Genomic DNA, 14,697 nt, shown 5'->3' with positions numbered 1-14,697 from the left:
TGTAATGGTGCATGCTGGAGTGTTCAACAAGATATGCTTTAAAAAAAAAGAAAAAAAAAAGGCGCCGCAATATCCAAGTGCAATCAGTAAATAAGTTGAAGTTATGTGTTGTCAAACCGGCCTCGGTGGCGTCGTGGTTAGGCCATCGGTCTACAGGCTGGTAGGTACTGGGTTCGGATCCCAGTCGTGGCATGGGATTTGTAATCCAGATACCGACTCCAAACCCTGAGTGAGTGCTCCACATGGCTCAATGGGTAGGTAAACCACTTGCACCGACCAGTGATCCATAACTCGTTCAACAAAGGCCATGGTTTGTGCTACCCTGTCTGTGGGAAGCGCAAATAAAAAATCCCTTGCTGCTAATCGGAAAGAGTAACCCATGTAGTGGCGACCTCTCAAAATCTGTGTGGTCCTTAACCATATGTCTGACGCCATATAACCGTAAATAAGAATGTGTTGAGTGCGTCGTTAAATAAAACATTTCTTTCTTTGTTTTGTCAATGTCGGCGTAGTCTCTCTCAACAAAAAATCTACACAGACTGAGACAACATGTCTGGCAGCAGTATCAATTTATTATTTTAATACAAGGCAATAAATACATGTGTATAAAATAAGTAAAATAATAAGTAGAAACAATAAATAATAAACTAATAACTAACAATTCTACAACAATATTTACACAAACAAATGGTATTTAGAATGTGTATGATTTTACACAAACAAATGGTATTTAGAATGTGTATGATTTTACAATAAATAGAGTTTTGCAGTAAATCGATGTATTCAAATGTATGCATGATTTTGTTACATCTTATTAATGTAAAATAATATTCGTAATTTGGTTTTCCAGTTTAACTGTCGACGACAGATAATTACGCCAGATAACTACACCTGCCACGACAGTGTTATGATTGTAACATGAACCCATACTTCGAACTGTTTCCGGTGGCAATACCTGCCAGTAACACTCTGACTCACAAAGGGTAACATTACTTTCCACAATAGTCTTCAAAACAACATCCTTTTCAATTTAAATGTAAGCAAAATATATATCACAGACTGTTATGCTTGTTAATTTGGCACAAAATATTAATATACATACTACATAAATTTAAATTACCATAATCAGGTTTCACTAAAACAAAGCTGCAGCTTCGGGTTTACATTATGCATGTATAACACACATAGGACAAATAATTATTAACACAATATTTGGCTTTAATCGATTTTGAGTTATATTCCAATATTTTCTATATGATCAGTCCTTCCTGATATTTTCGACGTCCTTTAGCCCACTATTCAACTCGCATCCTGCAATTCTACAGTTTGACCACCTAAACCTATACCTTTTTAAAGGTATGCCTGCTTTAAATTTGCAATAACGTTTTATTACATAACTAAATTTGGTAAACTAAATATAGTACTTCACAGGGCCTGCTGAAGTAATTTAACTTCTAAAAGGCGTGATAGGGTTTTAACTTGTATGTGAGTTACTAATTACAAATACAAGGGGTATCGTGTTTTCTTGTAACATGATAGAAAACAACCTACAGGAATTGCTATCTATCCTCTCTATTGTTCTGTTACATAATGGAACAGATCCAAGACTTGAAATACAGGTGTGGGTTTTGTTTCTAACATAATACAGTTTGTGTAAGACTTGCAACCCCACAGTTACATGATAGAACAGACCCAAGACTTGAAATACAAGTGTGGGTTTTGTTTCTAGTTTTGTTTCTAACATGATACAGTTTGAGTAAGGCTTGCTATCTGTCCCCACTGTTTCCCTGTTACATGATGGAACAGACCTGCGACTTGAAATACAAGTGTGGGTTTTGTTTCTAGTTTTGTTTCTACCATGACACTGTTGCCATGTTACATGATGGAACAGACCTGCGACTTGGGGTTCACGTACACGAGGGAGTCAAGTTGAGAGCGAGGCCGCGGCACGGACTGGATCTCAATGAGCAGCACCACGTCACGTGGTCTCTCTTTGATCACTGACGGGGGTCGTGAGTACTCGGGGCAGCTCACGGTATCCACCTTGTCCCAGGACCGTGCCGTCGCCCTGCCGTCCTCCTCACACTCACCCGTCAGCTGTCTGCTCTTCAGGGACTTGATGATGGCGCTCACGTGGTCCACGCTGGGGTTGATGATGACGTGTGAGACGACGGTGCCGTCCTGGCAGCCCGTGATCGTCGTCCTTTGGTCGGCGCACAGCGCGATGTGGCATGGCGTGCCGTGGATGTCGCAATCCGCGATGGTGACGGCGTCGGCGAGGCGTATGACGACCAGACGGGTCTCCTTGAAGTAGACGACCATCGAGTTGTTGAGCGCCAGCAGTCTGGGCGGCGTGCCGGGGTTGGGCAGGCGAGTGATGCAGTCTCCGGTGTTGAGGTCGCGTACGTAGGACTCGTTGTCCAGACAGAAGGAGAAGTCATTGGAGAACACAGCGCTGTCCACCCACTTAGGATCAGAACATGGGAAAGGCTTGGTTATCCGTTCTATGTTCCCATGCAACAGACGTAAGATGAAGACGCCGTAGTAAGTGTTTGTGCCTGAAGGCGACACGGTTTCTGACCTCTGACTGTAGTCTGGATCTGGAGTTGTGTTTGTGTCTGGGGGAGGCACGCCTTCACTGAACTGACCACTGTCAGTGTTTATGTCTGGGGGAGGCACGCCTTCACTGAACTGACCACTGTCAGTGTTTGTGTCTGGAGGATTTGTTATCGGACCGCTATCATCAGTGGCCTCTTGAGGCACTTTAGTGTTTGTGTCTGAGGGCGACACTCCTTCACTCCACTGGTCGCTGTCAGTGACTGTCTCTGGAGGAATTGTGGAGTAGATAACGGCGACGGCGTCACCCATCGTGGGGCACGGCTTTATGGCGACGATATTCACCAGTCTGTCGCCGAGGCCGAGGTTATCAGCCGTGTAGTATGACAGCACTATCTTGCGCTGAATGTCGAACACGCAGATGGTTGGACGTTCCCGCGAGTCGCCCGACTTGAGGTCCTGGCTGACGCTGAGCACGACGAGGAACCTGTCGTCGATGGTGAAGCAGGGCTTGAGCGTCACGTTCATCAAGCCTTGGTCATGCTGTGTCTGCAGGAACGTGTCTGCCACGAAGTGGAACAGTGTCACGTAGTACGGCGACTGGAACAGCGGATCCTTTTGACCGACGAAGATGAAGTCTTCCTTTCTGTTCATGGAGACGCAGTATCCCGGCACGTTACCGAACTCCCGTATTATCTTACGCTCAGCGATGTCCCACATCTTGGTGGCCGTATCGCTAAGGTGTGGAGACATACTGACGAGAAGAAACTTGCCGCTCGGCGTGCTCGTCATGTCGAAGAGTTTCTGCTCATGGGTGAGGAGGTCGAGAAGGACTCCTCGGTGCATGTCAATGACGCCCACCTCGTCGCTGTCATCGCACCTAATGAAGGCCATCGAGCTGTCGCCTGCCACCTGGATGTCCTTGATGGGGCCTGACAGCTTGTCCAGTGTGTTTAATTTGTGAACTTCGCCAGTTATGTTCCAAATGTGAATCTCGGACGATTTGTCCGTGTGTGTGATGACTGTGTCGTGATATGTGGATACCACCAGACTGGTGATAATTCCAACTGGAGCATCAGTGGATGTAACCAGTTCACCTGTCCACGAATTCCACACACAAATTGTTCTGAATATAGTTCCTATGACCATCTGGCCGTCTTGGGAGAATTCTGCCTGTGTAAACACCAGTGGGCTGTAGTGGCACTTTGGCAGACGAAATTCTTTTGGAACATCTGCAGGTCTTCTCAGCTGGGCACATATATTTTCCTTTGCCCGATCGTGGACGAGTAAGGTGTTATTAGCTCGAATAAGGACGAGGTCGTCATTGGGAGACAGTCTGATGTCTTCAATCGGATCGCTCAGCAGCTCCTCCTCCATGTTTACCTTGTAGATGAGGTCAAAGTGGCCGTTGTCCACGTGTATGTTGTACAGCTTACCTTCTTTCTTGTTTGACAGGAAACATCGGAAACCATCTTTTGTCAGAGCAATTGCATCTGGCTTCACGCCAACTCGAAGAGTTGCCAGGGACTGCATCGATTCTAGGTCATATGACATGAGGAATGAGTCCGAGTTGCAGATCAAATATTGCTTGTTTTGGGAGATTGCACACACAGAGATTCTGCCTCCTAGTTCAATTATCTGCAGCATCTGACATGTTGCAATATCCGCGATGCACAGATAACCTACATCGGTGGACATGGTGGCGATTAGTCTCTCGTTGGTCAGACACATTGGTCCGTTCTTACTTTTGTCCCCGGGTTTCAGATGCAAGTGATTCTCAATGATTATTTGTCCAATGTATTCGCCTGATTGCGAATGATGAACTTTGATCGCCTTTTCAGTCTCATGGTCAGCAATCACGAAATAGACGCCATCTGGTGTCATGTGCAGCTCACCACTGGAGGCGAACACCGTACTGGTGATTTTCCCAGTGTCCAGATCATATGTGTAGATAAACGAACTGTCCACCTGCTTCGTGAGGAGTGATTTGCTCACTGACGACAACACAAAACAATCCGGAAGTTCTGGAGGTTCCAGGGTGTGCTGCAGCGGTCCTCCGGGGATCTTCTGGTAGGGGAAGTTGGGAATCAGAGCGCAGTGCTGCAGGCCGGTCTTATCGCATTGTCTGAGCAGTTCGCGCACGTGCGAGTGTGTTGAGTAGTAAGGTAGGAGATGTCCTGTCAATTCGGGGGCCAGGTTGTCAATATTCACCTTTAGAATCGATTCAGCCGCCCGCAGCGCCTTCTCAACTAACATGGCCTCCTTCCCAGGGTTTAGTTTGAAGTCGTCCAAGATGTGCTGCATCGAGAGTGCTTTTATTTTAGTGTACAGCCAATCATAGTTAAAGAGGACCACCTCATTCATCTCCGTCAGTCTGCCGCTGAGCACCAGATGTCGAGGTACGTGGTCGTATTTCCGTTTATTGTAAAACACCAAACCATTCTGATTTTCGAATGTCAGTGGTTGGGATGGCACTTTCCTGTCTGCTTTATTACCACACGGGAGCTTAGTGTTCTCACTTTGATCACTTGATGACTTTACAGGCTTCTCTTTGTTTGCCCACGTCCCCAGGAAATAGTCAGCGAGAATGGAATGTGCTTCTTTTACGGTCTCTTCAAAACAGTGGTACCGTTCATGGGCCACAGTCTGGAACATCCTGCTAGCCCACGTGACCACTGTGACGCCGTCGATGTCGTGAGTGACGAGGAAGTCTGCCAGGTCTTCTTTGAGTCTGAGCCAGGCGCTCGGCGGGATTCGCCTCATCTCGGGGTGGTAGCTGGCATACACGTCATCGAGGAGGTCCTCGTCAAGAGACAGGACGTCCTCCATCTCGCAGTCGCTGAGTCCTCCGCCGGACGCCAGGTGCAGACGCATCGCGTGAGACACCAGGACCTGTCCATGCAAGACCTCCAGCTTGTCAAACAGCTGGTGGATCGCAGACCAGCTGTCAGACGGGAGTTGTACATCGGCTATGCTGGAGAACGACTTCAGATGTCTTGCCTCGTACGACAACAACTTCATGAACATTGGCAGGGGACAGCTGGGGAATGTTTTTCGGTATTTATCTAATTGCTCGTCGCTAATAGTTCTCCCAGACTTAAACAGAATTTGTAGAAAAAGCTCTTCACATTGATCGGGTGTCAGTGACGTTAAGTCAATGTTCAAAGTAGGAGATACCTCCGGAATCTGTTGACGTCTTTCCAGGATATCAACACTTCTCGAGTTGATTGTTAGAATGATTTTCACGTTCTCCGGAAGACGAGGCGGTAGCCACGCCAACTGTTGTGCGTAGCTCTCTGAGGCAAGATCATCAACATCGTCTACGTATATAACCAGCAATCTGTCAGCCGGAAATGACTTCACCAGCTGATGGAAGCACCCTAGAGCATTTTGCCCATCAGGAGCGAGCGCTGATGACTGTTGCCCGTCCCAGCACGTGTACACCTGATGACACACACTCTTCAGGAAGAGCTGGAGGTGAGAGCTGTCAGGGGTCAAGCCGACATACCGGACCACCGTGAGGGCCGCGTCTCCCCACAACATGTGAGTCTGAAATAAAACACACGTTTTAGCTGTTTCGCTGAAACACATTAACATATATAAAAATACACGAAGCATACATTTTAGAATAACTGTTTACTGTCTTTATCCTGGTTACAGGGTTAGAACGGCGAATGCCTTCAATGGACTGTCCTGAGTTTTAGAATAACTGTTTTCTGTCTTTATCCTGGTTACAATGTTAAAATGGTGAATGCCTTCAACGGACTGTCCTGAGTTTTCTTCTGTTGTAAGTTGTTTATCAATAACAGCCATTTTGGTAAATATACGTCACAGTGAACAAACTTTTTTACAATACGTGTTTTATTGAATAAGCATTAAAATATATTCAAACTACCTTATCCTCTTATTCACTCCGCTTAGTACACACCTACGACTCGCACATACCCATTCATTTAGCCTATCACACACCTTTAACTCGCAACACGGAACAAGCCGAGAACGAAATAAAGCGTAAGTCAGTTGTTCACGTGACTCCTATTCTTTATAATATCTGTGTCTCAGTAAACAACGTATTTGTTGTTGTCCTAATGTTTGCAGTAGCCCAAACCAGATTTTACCTCCCAATAATTTTTTAAGTAAATGTGTGTATGTATGTATGTATGTATGTATGTATGTATGTACTGATGTATGAATATCTATATAGTGTATGCATGTCGAGGTTGACTGTTACATACATAGATATTAACGCACTGGCGCAGGGGATAATTGAATTCTTACTGGCCTCACAAATTGTTCCATTCCGTTGCTGGGACTCGAACCTATGGCACCGAATCGCCTGCAACTTTGCAGACTTGCCACGATACCTTTTGAGCTATTGTGGCATCCATAAAAAGGATGCTCTTTAACTCAACTATATGCATGGGGTCTACAAGTTACGCGGTCGATCCCGCTTACGTGCATGAAACAGTGGGCAGACCTGGCACTGTATGGATGTATGGATGTGTGTGTGTGTGTGTGTGTGTGTGTGTGTGTGTGTGTGTGTGTGTGTGTGTGTGTGTGATGTATGTATGTATATATATGTATATATATATATATATATATATATATATATATATATATATATATATATATATATATATTGAAACGACTTTTAGCGAAAACATTTTAAAATGGCTGCAAACTCAGGACAGTCCCTCTAAACAGCAGCACGGCAGTATTATTTTAATGCAGCAATAATCATATTTATTCCACGTTCTGCTGTTCAAAAAAAAAAAAATGCAGCAAATCGTTTTCATTATGATCAATAAGAAAGTTTGTTTTGTTTATCGACACCACTAGAACACATCGATTAATGAATCATCGGCTATTGGATGTCAAACATTTTCTGACACATAGGCATCAGAGGAAACCCGCTACATTTTCTGACACATAGGCATCAGAGGAAACCCGCTACATTTTCTTAATGTAACAAGGGATCTTTTATATGCACTTTCCCCACAGATAGGAAAACACATGATGTGGTGCATTGGTTGGAACGAGAGAAAAAAAATCAGCTGAATGGATTCACCGAGGTGGTTCGATCCTGCGAGGCAAGCACCTCAAGCAAGCACACAACCGACTGAGCTAAATCCTGCCCCTATAATCAATAAAACACTGCAATTTACTACATTTTGTCATATCAACGAAGATTTGTATCTGTAATTCATAAATAAATAACTTTATGTCATGTGAAAAGCACTTTAGTCACTTTGTCTACAGTTCTGGACATCATGACGCCACCATAATGACTCCATACACAAATATATTCGTGATATATTTTACCAATGTTTCATTTCAGATGTTGTTTTTCTGATAAATGACATTCTCAGAAAGATTTAAACACTGATTAAAACACGTCGATATATATATATATATATATATATATATATATATATATATATATATATATATATGTGTGTGTGTGTGTGTGTGTGTGTGTGTGTGTGTGTGTGTGTGTGTGTGTGTGTGTAAAATGATGATGATGATGATGTTGATGATGATGGTATTGCTGTTGTAATGTTTTATTTATTATACCATACACAATACGTTTTTATATGGTTGGTATCGAGGCAATGAAAATCTCTCACGCTCTTTGTTCTTTTCAGATATGTATTATTGTTTTGAAAATTACAAATGTATATACATGTATGTGAGTACTGATATCTTACCATTAGGGCAACTTTAGACAGCAGAGTTGTCTTCCCAGAACCAATAGGACCGTGTATTATGAGCGGCGCGTCGTGGCGTTCTTGCAGGTAATTCTGAGCTTGACGTAGAAGCTCGTCCTGAGCACAGAAGTGTGACGCCATCTGTTTACACCTGACCCAATGTTTGTAAACCTCCCCCACACTGTCCGCCATGTCAAGGCGGCGGACTGACGCATCAGCGTCCACGAGACGACATATAGACGAACAGAAGTCGTCGCGAAGTCTCTCCAGATAGGTGCGGTGCAGTGTGGGACTGATGACGTCATCATACCTCCAGAGTACGTCATAAGACAGCGCATTATTGGCGAGGAGCGCACGGAGCCTCTGCGTCAGTTTGGGGAGGCGAGTTGCGCTCCGTTCGTCCACCTCCAGCTGCTCGCTCTTTTCGTTATACGTCACTTCCGTAAAGCGCGTGGCGCGGGGATCGTCCATGTAGTTGTTGAGGTCGACGATGTTCCTGTTGATGACGACACATCTCAGTGAGGGAGAGTCGCAGTCAGCCAGGCCGATATCGACGTCGCGCTCTTGTTCTACACAACAATAAAACACACAGTCAGCACGTGACATCGCGCTCTTGTTCTACACAACAACAAAACAAACACACAGTCAGCACGTGACGTCGCGCTCTTGTTCTACACAACAACAAAACAAACACAGTCAGCACGTGACATCGCGCTCTTGTTCTACACAACAACAAAACACACACAGTCAGCACGTGACATCGCGCTCTTGTTCTACACAACAAAACACACACAGTCAGCACGTGACGTCGCGCTCTTGTTCTACACAACAACAAAACACACACAGTCAGCACGTGACATCGCGCTCTTGATCTACACAACAACAAAACACACACAGTCAGCACGTGACGTCGCGCTCTTGTTCTACACAACAACAAAACAAACACACAGTCAGCACGTGACGTCGCGCTCTTGTTCTACACAACAACAAAACACACACAGTCAGCACGTGACGTCGCGCTCTTGTTTTACAAAACACACACAGTCAGCATGTGACGTCGCGCTCTTGTTCTACACAATAACAAAACACACACAGTCAGCATGTGACGTCGCGCTCTTGTTTTACAACAAAACACACACAGTCAGCACGTGACGTCGCGCTCTTGTTTTACAAAACACACACAGTCAGCACGTGACGTCGCGCTCTTGTTCTACACAATAACAAAACACACACAGTCAGCACGTGACGTCGCGCTCTTGTTCTACACACAACAAAACACACACAGTCAGCACGTAACGTCGCGCTCTTGTTCTACACAACAACAAAACACACAGTCAGCACGTGACGTCGCGCTCTTGTTCTACACAACAAAACAAACACACAGTCAGCACGTGACGTCGCGCTCTTGTTCTACACAACAACAAAACACACACAGCACGTGACGTCGCGTCGCGCTCTTGTTCTACACAACAACAAAACACACACAGTCAGCACGTGACGTCGCGCTCTTGTTCTACACAACAACAAAACACACACAGTAAGCACGTGACGTCGCGCTCTTGTTCTACACAACAACAAAACACACACAGCACGTGACGTCGCGCTCTTGTTCTACACAACAACAAAACACACACAGTCAGCACGTGACATCGCGCTCTTGTTCTACACACAACAAAAACACAAGTCAGCACACGTCGCGCTCTTGTTCACAGTCAGCACGTGACATCGCGCTCTTGTTCTACACAACAACAAAACACACACAGTCAGCACGTGACGTCGCGCTCTTGTTCTACACAACAACAAAAAAAACACACAGTCAGCACGTGACATCGCGCTCTTGTTCTACACAACAACAAAACACACACAGTCAGCACGTGACGTCGCGCTCTTGTTCTACACAACAACAAAACACACACAGTCAGCACGTGACGTCGCGCTCTTGTTCTACACAACAACAAAACAGACACAGTCAGCACGTGACATCGCGCTCTTGTTCTACACAAGAACAAAACACACACAGTCAGCACGTGACGTCGCGCTATTGTTCTACACAACAACAAAACAAACACAGAGTCAGCACGTGACGTCGCGCTCTTGTTCTACACAACAACAAAACACACACAGTCAGCACGTGACGTCGCGCTCTTGTTCTACACAACAACAAAACACACACAGTCAGCACGTGACGTCGCGCTCTTGTTCTACACAACAACAAAACACACACAGTCGGCACGTGACGTCGCGCTCTTGTTCTACACAACAACAAAACACACACAGTCAGCACGTGACGTCGCGCTCTTGTTTTACAAAACACACACAGTCAGCATGTGACGTCGCGCTCTTGTTCTACACAATAACAAAACACACACAGTCAGCACGTGACGTCGCGCTCTTGTTTTACAAAACACACACAGTCAGCACGTGACGTCGCGCTCTTGTTTTACAAAACACACACAGTCAGCACGTGACGTCGCGCTCTTGTTTTACAAAACACACACAGTCAGCACGTGACGTCGCGCTCTTGTTCTACACAATAACAAAACACACACAGTCAGCACGTGACGTCGCGCTCTTGTTCTACACAACAAAACACACACAGTCAGCACGTGACGTCGCGCTCTTGTTCTACACAACAACAAAACACACATAGTCAGCACGTGACGTCGCGCTCTTGTTCTACAAAACAACAAAACACACATAGTCAGCACGTGAAGTCGCGCTCGTTCTACACAACAACGAAACAAACACACAGTCAGCACGTGACATCGCGCTCTTGTTCTACACAACAACAAAACACACACAGCACGTGACGTCGCATTCCTGTTCTACACAACAACAAAACACACACAGTCAGCACGTGACATCGCGCTCTTGTTTTACATAACAACAAAACACACACAGTCAGCACGTGACGTCGCGCTCTTGTTCTTCACAACAACAAAACAAACACAGTCAGCACGTGACGTCGCGCTCTTGCTCTACACAACAACAAAACAAACACACATAGTCAGCACGTGACGTCGCGCTCATGTTCTACACAGAAACAAAACACACACAGTCAGCACAGACGTCGCGCTCTTGTTTTACAAAACACACACAGTCAGCATGTGACGTCGCGCTCTTGTTCTACACAATAACAAAACACACACAGTCAGCACGTGACGTCGCGCTCTTGTTCTACACAGCAACAAAACACACACAGTCAGCACGTGACATCGCGCTCTTGTTCTACACAACAACAAAACAAACACACAGTCAGCACGTGACGTCGCGCTCTTGCTCTACACAACAACAAAACAAACACACATAGTCAGCACGTGACGTCGCGCTCATGTTCTACACAGAAACAAAACACACACAGTCAGCACAGACGTCGCGCTCTTGTTTTACAAAAGACACACAGTCAGCATGTGACGTCGCGCTCTTGTTCTACACAATAACAAAACACACACAGTCAGCACGTGACGTCGCGCTCTTGTTCTACACAGCAAAACACACACAGTCAGCACGTGACGTCGCGCTCTTGTTTTAACAAAAAACACACAGTCAGCACGTGACGTCGCGCTCTTGTTCTACACAATAAAAAAAAACACACAGTCAGCACGTGACGTCGCGCTCTTGTTCTACACAACAACAAAACACACATAGTCAGCACGTGACGTCGCGCTCTTGTTCTACAAAACAACAAAACACACATAGTCAGCACGTGACGTCGCGCTCGTTCTACACAACAACAAAAGAAACACACAGTCAGCACGTGACGTCGCGCTCTTGTTCTACACAGAAACAAAACACACACAGTCAGTTCGTGACGTCGCGCTCTTATTCTACACAACAACAAAACACACACAGTCAGCACGTGACGTCGCGCTCTGTTCTACACAACAACAAAACACACACAGTCAGCACGTGACGTCGCGCTCTTGTTCTACACAACAACAAAATACACACAGTCAGCATGTGACGTCGCGCTCTTATTCTACACAACAACAAAACACACACAGTCAGCACGTGACGTCGCGCTCTTGTTCTACACAGAAACAAAACACACACAGTCAGCACGTGACGTCGCGCTCTTGTTCTACACAGCAAAACACACACAGTCAGCACGTAACGTCGCGCTCTTGTTCTACACAACAACAAAACACACAGTCAGCACGTGACGTCGCGCTCTTGTTCTACACAACAAAATAAACACACAGTCAGCACGTGACGTCGCGCTCTTGTTCTACACAACAACAAAACACACAGTCAGCACGTGACGTCGCGCTCTTGTTCTACAAAACAACAAAACACACATAGTCAGCACGTGACGTTGCGCTCGTTCTACACAACAACAAAACAAACACACAGTCAGCACGTGACGTCGCGCTCTTGTTCTACACAGAAACAAAACACACACACAGTCAGTTCGTGACGTCGCGCTCTTATTCTACACAACAACAAAACGCACACAGTCAGCACGTGACGTCGCGCTCTTATCTACACAGCAACAAAACACACACAGTCAGCACGTGACGTCGCGCTCTTGTTCTACACAACAACAAAACACACACAGTCAGCACGTGACGTCGCGCTCTTATTCTACACAACAACAAAACACACACAGTCAGCACGTGACGTCGCGCTCTTGTTCTACACAGAAACAAAACACATACAGTCAGCACGTGACGTCGCGCTCTTGTTTTACAAAACACACACAGTCAGTACGTGACGTCGCGCTCTTGTTCTACACAGCAACAAAACACACACAGTCAGCACGTGACATCGCGCTCTTGTTCTACACAACAACAAAACAAACACACAGTCAGCACGTGACGTCGCGCTCTTGTTCTACACAACAACAAAACAAACACACATAGTCAGCACGTGACGTCGCGCTCTTGTTCTACACAGAAACACACACACAGTCAGCACAGACGTCGCGCTCTTGTTTTACAAAACACACACAGTCAGCATGTGACGTCGCGCTCTTGTTCTACACAACAACAAAACACACACAGTCAGCACGTGACGTCGCGCTCATGTTTTACTACACAGTCAGCACGTGACGTCGCGCTCTTGTTTTACAAAACACACACAGTCAGCACGTGACGTCGCGCTCTTGTTCTCAATAACAAAACACACACACAGCACGTGACGTCGCGCTCTTGTTCTACACAGCAAAACACACACAGTCAGCACGTAACGTCGCGCTCTTGTTCTACATAACAACAAAACACACAGTCAGCACGTGACGTCGCGCTCTTGTTCTACACAACAAAACAAACACACAGTCAGCACGTGACGTCGCGCTCTTGTTCTACACAGAAACAAAACACACATAGTCAGCACGTGACGTCGCGCTCTTGTTTTACAAAACACACACAGTCAGTACGTGACGTCGCGCTCTTGTTCTACACAATAACAAAACACACACAGTCAGCACGTGACCTCGCGTTCTTGTTCGACACAACAAAACACACAAAGTCAGGAAGTGACGTCGCGCTCTTGTTCTTCACAACAGAACATAAACAGTCAGCACGTGGTCTAGACCAGTCAACAAGAACACAATTACAAAAACCTTTAATTCTGGTTTTCATCATATATGTCACAACATAGGCTATATCATGGCAACTAAAACATTTTAAACATCGAAATACCTTACTTTAATGAGAGCGTCTAGACTGGATGCGTGCGATGCGTGCGTCTGCCAAATGCATGTGGGCATCAGCAATAAAATAATCCTGTATGGTATATATGCCAAAACGCACGATACAGAGGCACAAGATGCAAAAGTACGACCGCACGCAAGCGCCGCATGCAGTCTGACTCTATATTCATGAGTCTTAATACTCAACAGTGTCGTACTGGGTGCAGTGGGAAATAACCCATCGTGTCCACAAAGAAGGCTGGATCTTACGATTAACTGCATGGGATTATTACCATCGTGTCCACAAAGAAGGCTGGATCTTACGATCAACTGCATGGGACTTTTACCATCGTGTCCACAAAGAAGGCTGGATCTTACGATCAACTGCATGGGACTTTTACCATCGTGTCCCCAAAGAAGGGTGAAGCTGACTCGTAATTAACTCCAAGACACGAGTAACCTGCCCTCGAAATTCCTCAATTCGTGAACTACATAGACCTACCATTTAGACCAGATGGTCAAAATCCATGACACATTTTACTTAAAGTTACAGTCTCTGGTTACCATATTATAACATCATGTCCAAATATGAAACACAAGCTAAAATGCACTTTTAAAAAACTCGTGTGTGTTCGCTATGAACGGAGATCGTTAAAAGTATACGCTCGATTCGTCGCCTGTGCCGCCATTGCTCGGCAAAGCACAAACGACAGCCTGTTGTCAGTTTCAGTTAGCATGTGCGCTTGTGGATTTGAAATTGTAGGGTTCGTCTAAAAAAAATGAAATGAGAAATCTTGCGCT

At 45.6% G+C, this 14,697-nt stretch overlaps 1 protein-coding gene across 1 annotated transcript in view; it reads right to left on the bottom strand.

Annotated features, from left to right (window-relative positions):
* Positions 1-598: 598 nt before the first annotated feature.
* Positions 599-14,697, bottom strand: part of LOC121375044 (NACHT and WD repeat domain-containing protein 2-like) — a 34,712-nt gene continuing 20,613 nt past the window's right edge. The window contains exons 6-7 of the mRNA XM_041502253.1: positions 8,265-8,833; positions 599-6,105 (exon numbers count right to left, since the gene is read on the bottom strand). Coding sequence (XP_041358187.1) covers positions 1,876-6,105; positions 8,265-8,833 — 4,799 coding nt within the window. The 3' untranslated portion in view covers positions 599-1,875. The remainder of the gene's footprint in view (positions 6,106-8,264; positions 8,834-14,697) is intronic.

The sequence above is a fragment of the Gigantopelta aegis genome, chromosome 6 (genome assembly GCF_016097555.1).
Source record: "Gigantopelta aegis isolate Gae_Host chromosome 6, Gae_host_genome, whole genome shotgun sequence".
NCBI classification, from domain to species: Eukaryota; Metazoa; Mollusca; class Gastropoda; order Neomphalida; family Peltospiridae; genus Gigantopelta; species Gigantopelta aegis.
This window is presented reverse-complemented; position numbering and strand designations above follow the sequence as displayed.